Below are 6,000 nucleotides of genomic sequence, written 5' to 3'. Positions count from 1 at the left end.
GTGCAGGCTTTTTACTTTCAGTTTGGCTCAGGAATAGACACGCCCTGCAGCCAGCATCAAAGACACACACGCTGCAGCCAGCATCAAAGACACACACGCTGCAGCCAGCATCAAAGACACACACGCTGCAGCCAGCATAAAGGACACACACACAGGATCAGATATCTGGAGCTGTCTCGGTGAGTCCTTTTTTAATTTACCGGTATGTATGCTTTTATTTTCTTTTTCTCCTAGGTCTTATTTTTAGGGTAGGTCTTATATTAGGGCAGGGTTACAAAATAGTGCTAGGTCTTACTTTCGGGGTAGGTCTTATTTTCGGGGAAACACGGTAATAGTTTTTTCAGGTGGTTACAACATTTTATATTAAATTGGAGTTTAATTACTTATTTGGTTGCCTGGATGTAAACATTAAAAGTAAATGAGAATGAAGAATGTAGGGCAAACATTACAAGTACAAAATTAAAAAAATTAACAAACATTTAAACCTAGATTTGTGTGTGTGCTACACAGTATTAAAAACAAAGAAGAGAAAGGACAGAAATAGAATGGTACCTGTCTGTGGTTTCATGATCTTCACTAAAAGTAGTGCAAGGCTGTGAAGGGGAAGCTCGTTGGTGTCCATCCCCTGTTAAAGAAGATTCCTGCAGAAGACCAAAACCATCACATTCAGTGTAAGCTAAATAATGGGGAACTTCCCCCTTACATACTGAACATTCACTGCTCCTAGCACATACACCAGACTCCCCTCCCATCACATCACATTTTTCTACACCTGTATAGAAGATCACCAGTGTTCCTGGATTTGGGTGAATCTAACAAAATGTGCACCCTAACCATTGCTTTACTGCCTACAACTGACAAAACCAAAAGCTTCAAAAACAAATCAAATTATGACCAATGGGGCAACCATTTCCATACAGGGGTGTAAGGTGATACAATTTTGGCCTTGAACAGAATACCTAGTAACATGAACTAGTAACAGGGGAAACACAACTGACCATCATCTGCATCATTTGTGCTGCATAATGGGTATCTTGTAAGGACAGGGCTTTTTTGTGTGTGCCTTTTTTTTTTATTTTCATCCAGCTGTCTTCAGACGTTTTTCAGGACAGCCAGTGGCTTTTATACATGTGCAATGATATGGACAGAAAAGAGAAGAAACACTAAATTAAACAGCAAGAATATTTTGTGTGCTCCCTTTCAGGTGACCATTGACATAGGAGGGCACGTAGCAATGCAGGCATGGTATTACCAGCCTTTTATCATTGTAGATTCTGTGTTTGATAAAGTATGTAGACTAGGGAAATCCAAGTGCACATCTTTGACTGCATGGAGTGGGGAGTAGGGAAGAAGCTCTAACAGGCTGCATTGGTGCCACCTTATCTTAGTGGAAAGACAATTATGTGACAAGACCTTTGAATAGCCCCCTCACCAAAAATAGCTGGTTGTTGTCTGTTGATGCCAGAATATTTAGATTGTTGTATGTGGAAGGTTTAGAAACCCTTGTCAGCTGTCAGTGAAATGAGGCTGAAGAAAAATGTAGATGTGACCAATCACAAGAGTGACAGAAATTTGTGTTTTTTTTTTGCTGTAATCTTGAATATGAGGCGCTCTGAAAACCCATTTATTTTTTAACAACACCACCATCTTTGCAGTTTAGTAGCAAGGTACCACCCATTGCAAACTAAAACAATCCTATTACAATCTCTGCAATCCATTCTTTTATACCATTAGGGTACTCAGGTACTCTCTGTGATCACATCAGAGACATATGGTATATATCAGACTTGACATAACAAAGTTCTATTTATTACTTTAAGTAATAAATTTATTAAGTTAATAACTTTATTAACTTTATTAAGTTGCTAATATATAAGCCTGGCACCTTGCTTGCAGCTATTACCAGAATATCAAAAGAGACATATTTATACAAAAGGAAACAGATCATAGCAACTGGTTGGCAGTACAGTGATAAAGGATGTGGTGAAAACATGGTGACACTACAGACAGCAAGCAAGCACAGTTATTTATTGACGAGCCACTGTTAGTGGAGATGGAGCAATGCAGAACATCCAAATCCTAATGAAGAGGATATGAAGCACTTGAAGCTGTACTGGTAAACAGTTAATTCAATGATTTTTTTATGGGGTTTGGCAATGTCCATCACACTTTCTTACAATGGGAAAGAGGCCTTAAAGTATACTCTATCAATAGAGTAGGGAATAATTAGAAATCGACAGGATTTTTTATTTTTGCTGTGACCTGTTCAGGGGACTTCCCCTTACCTCCTGTGCCAGTGATGTTTTTCACCAAAATGAGGAGAACTCCTCCCAACAGGGTCAGAATGGCAGTGTGAACACTACCGTGTTTCCCCGATGATAAGGCAGGGCCATCAAATAAGACAGCCCCCCCTTTTTAGGTAAAAATGAAAAATAAGCCCCCCCCTGCAAATAAGCCACCCACCGATTACTTACCAGAATCGACAATAACTGTGTACTGTAGTCTTCTTCATGGGTAAATAAGGCATCCCCCTGAAAATAAGCCCTAGAGCATATTTTGGCCTTCAAAAAAAAATAAGACAGTGTCTTATCATCGGGGAAACAGGGTACTAGTAGTGTGTGAAAATCCAGAAGCACTATACTGTTGTCCGTATTCCATTTGGAGATTCCCTCATGCCATCACATTGACAAAGCTGTCACTTGAAGGAAGCAAAAGGAATTTTCCTCAAAAGGACACAGAAAGTGATAAAGGTTTCCTCGTCGTAAAATCCAAGAACACTTTTTTGCTAGATAAACAGTAAAGTAGACTGTCTTTAGGTGCCACCTATGAAATATTAACATATCATTTTCATTTCATGTTCATTTTTATGCCAAAAAAAATTTAATCAGTAAAAATACAAAAAATAAAATACATTTGAAAAAATGTGGTTTCTAGCTAGCTTATGATCTTAAAAACACAAACAGCGTATTTGTATTTCATAAAAAGCATTGTAATTAAAAGATATTGGGGTCCATCATTGCTGACCTGTTTCTCAATGCTTTTTACTTGCCTACCATGCTGACCCCCTACTAGGTAAAGTCACAGACCTGGAACAGGACTGCAGATCAGAACTCATAATCTGATTAATTGTTCTTGATCAAAGACTCCAGGACTTTAGAAAAGGTTCAGCATGACTGCCAAGCAATCAGCATTATTAAGAGAAGTCCATGATGAAAGCTTCTAATGTATGGAAGAGACCTAGAAAATTACAAATTTGAGGCCTTTGTTGATTTGCTATTATCCTACCTCCACTACTTGCTGAGCAGTAAGTGTGCCTATCAGGTGGGGGGACAATTCTTAGGTCCATGTTTGGTCAGTGTCCATGAGGAATAAATAATCACCATTACAAATGGGTGATTGGGATGAGAGATCCCCCTTTACTATGGGTTTGGTAATGTTTAATTTGCTGTTTGTGGGCATGCAGTCTCCGTCCTAATAAAATGTTTCCCTTAAGTGTTTTGCCCCTGAAGCACAACAGACAGTTCAATGCCCTGATCCTCTGAAACATGTTATATTTTTCACTAATAAACTGAATAGGGTTCTTCAATCAGCTGGAGTTTCCAACACTTTCAGTTCATGGCTGGCATTTGTTTAAAAACAAGTCAGTGGTAATAGCTATCACGTATTCTTCCTAATAAGTAACCATTTAAAACATTGACTGAAGTTGAAAATCCACTCTATAAATATAAAAAACATTCTACACCTAATCTATCAAAATCCTTTCTGGGGGTTTATTGCAATCATCGCTCTCCTCTCAAAAAAGCAAATGGAACATCTAACTAAACACATCTGTTTCTATTATTCCTCCTGTGCTCAAAAAGTATTAGTCAGTGGGTCACATGGACAGATTTTACAGACATACTCGTTAATATTTGTGGCAAAACAAGTTGAAAAAATAATTGCCTGGCAATAAATTCCTGTAATGCTGGTTAGTGGTTAAGGACTTGAAGTGAGCTAGTAGTGACCATTGGTAAACGAGTAAATACCTATCAAGGCCTTCTTCGCGTATTTGGGTCACCCTCTCAGCTGCCACTTATATTTAAATGACTATGAAAAACAGTCTGCAGCTGCAACTACATTTCATTAGAATTCTGTACACAAAGTCAATTGCCAAATGTTAGTGGCTGACTTCTAGAGGAGAGGAGTTGTACAGACAAGCAGCTCCTTAGTCCAAGCTGCATACAACTGGCTCAGTTTTGTCTGTGTAACAAGTAAGTTCCCTGGACTCGGACACTGCTTAAAAATAAACAATAACACCTAACTTGCCACATGAATTCACTTTTGAAGAGAAATACCTAGGTCATGGAAGTTATGAGGGATACTTAAGATACAAAACAAAGACCTTTCAGGATTCAAATCATCTCTGACCACATCCCACTATATCACAATTGAGAAGAATTTCAAAGGAACTTTTAAGGTCAGAATAATCCAATTAAATAACAATGAGATTTAAAGTCCCTTTAAAATTTGGTTCCCATCGGGAAATCGTACTGTCTTCTCTATTGGGATACCTAACGTAATCAAATGTAATAAGGAAAGAGCTGAATGCCCCACACACATTAAGGAACAGACTTACTATAACTTAGTCATAACTTCATTAATATTCTTTAGGTGGGAAAAAGATAAATTTGTAAATACTAAATAAAAAAAATAATAAATTAAAAGAGCCTCATTGGAAGTGTGTATGTAAACTCACACAGGATCCTTTCAGTTGTGTCACTGACAGCCATAGTGAAAGGTGAATTTGTAAAAGGCAATAAAGCCAGGTACAGTTGAATAGATTTTAGGGATCAGTGCTAAGGCTGTTCATGTATTTGTAGCTAGTTAAATTTCTAAGTTTTACATTTCCAAAGCTGTGCTGTTTTTTTTAAATTAGTATCAGGGCTGTGGAGTCGAAGTTGAGCAGTCGGAGAAAATTTTGGGTACCTGGAGTCGGAGTCCAAAAAAATGTGTCGACTCAGATTCTTGATAAATTTAAATTATAATAAAAAGATACAGCAAGTTCATATGTCCTATTTCACAAACAATAGTCATAATTGAGTACTTCTCTGATATAAGAATAAAGCCCAGTGCATAGTTGTATTTCTACTAATGTGAAGTTGAGCTGAGCTAATATACAACCTGACATTCACATTATTTTAATCTGGATTATGTTCATTACAAAAATTGTTTTCATTTTATTATTATTCAGAAATAATGTGTTTAACAAGTTAATTTGAGTGTAAACCAGTGTAATGATATAGGTCTAGGTGAGTGCTATGGCCTGATGTGTGTTCAGGTGCCCTGTCTGCACTCTCCATATATGCTCCCATCCAGGGCTGAACTTTAACATCATTTTGCACACCACCTAATACTAGGAAGTTAGTTAAGTGCCCTGTCTTCAGCAGAAGACCAGCAAACAAAGATAAAGACAGCAGCATCTGCTCAACCTCCTCTGTCTGCTAAAAGAGCTTAGAAGGACTTGGAGGAACAGCTTTTTGGATTCAACTGTAAGTGTTCATGTTTATTTCAAAACTGCATGGCTGCTTGTGTGTACTATGATGGAAGGCTGTGTGCATCTTTCTGGATAAAACTGGAGGGCTATGTGTATGTTTGTGTGTATGGTGCAGGAATGTATGAATGTTTGTGTATAGTGCATATTGTGTGTATGTTTCTGAGTAAAATGTAGGGCTCTTGTGTTGTGTGTATAGTATATATGTTTGTGCATGTTTTTCTGTATAGGACAAATTATGTCTAGGTTTAGTGCAGGGCTAAAGCCTATTTGTGTGAATAGTGATGTGTTGTATGTATGTTTGCAATAGTGCAGGACTATGTGTATGTTTGTATTTAAATCAACAAATATGCTAGTTAGTATAACATATTTTATATTTATATTTTAGTGAAGGCGGCACCCCATTCACAATGGCAAAAACCCTGTCAACAAACACAATAAAGTCTGCTGTTTATGAGCACTTTACATTA

The 6,000-nt window shown here is 37.6% G+C and overlaps 1 protein-coding gene across 10 annotated transcripts in view; it reads right to left on the bottom strand.

The window, feature by feature from the left end:
- Positions 1-6,000, bottom strand: part of RAPGEF1 (Rap guanine nucleotide exchange factor 1) — a 126,365-nt gene that overhangs the window by 29,404 nt on the left and 90,961 nt on the right. For all 10 annotated transcript variants that reach the window (XM_072431853.1, XM_072431847.1, XM_072431850.1 and 7 more), the window contains one exon: positions 553-641. In XM_072431853.1, the coding sequence (XP_072287954.1) occupies positions 553-641 (89 nt within the window). The remainder of the gene's footprint in view (positions 1-552; positions 642-6,000) is intronic.

The sequence above is a fragment of the Pyxicephalus adspersus genome, chromosome Z (assembly GCF_032062135.1).
Source record: "Pyxicephalus adspersus chromosome Z, UCB_Pads_2.0, whole genome shotgun sequence".
NCBI classification, from domain to species: domain Eukaryota; kingdom Metazoa; phylum Chordata; class Amphibia; order Anura; family Pyxicephalidae; genus Pyxicephalus; species Pyxicephalus adspersus.
Note: the sequence above shows the minus strand (reverse complement) of the source record. Positions and strands in the feature narration are given on the sequence as shown.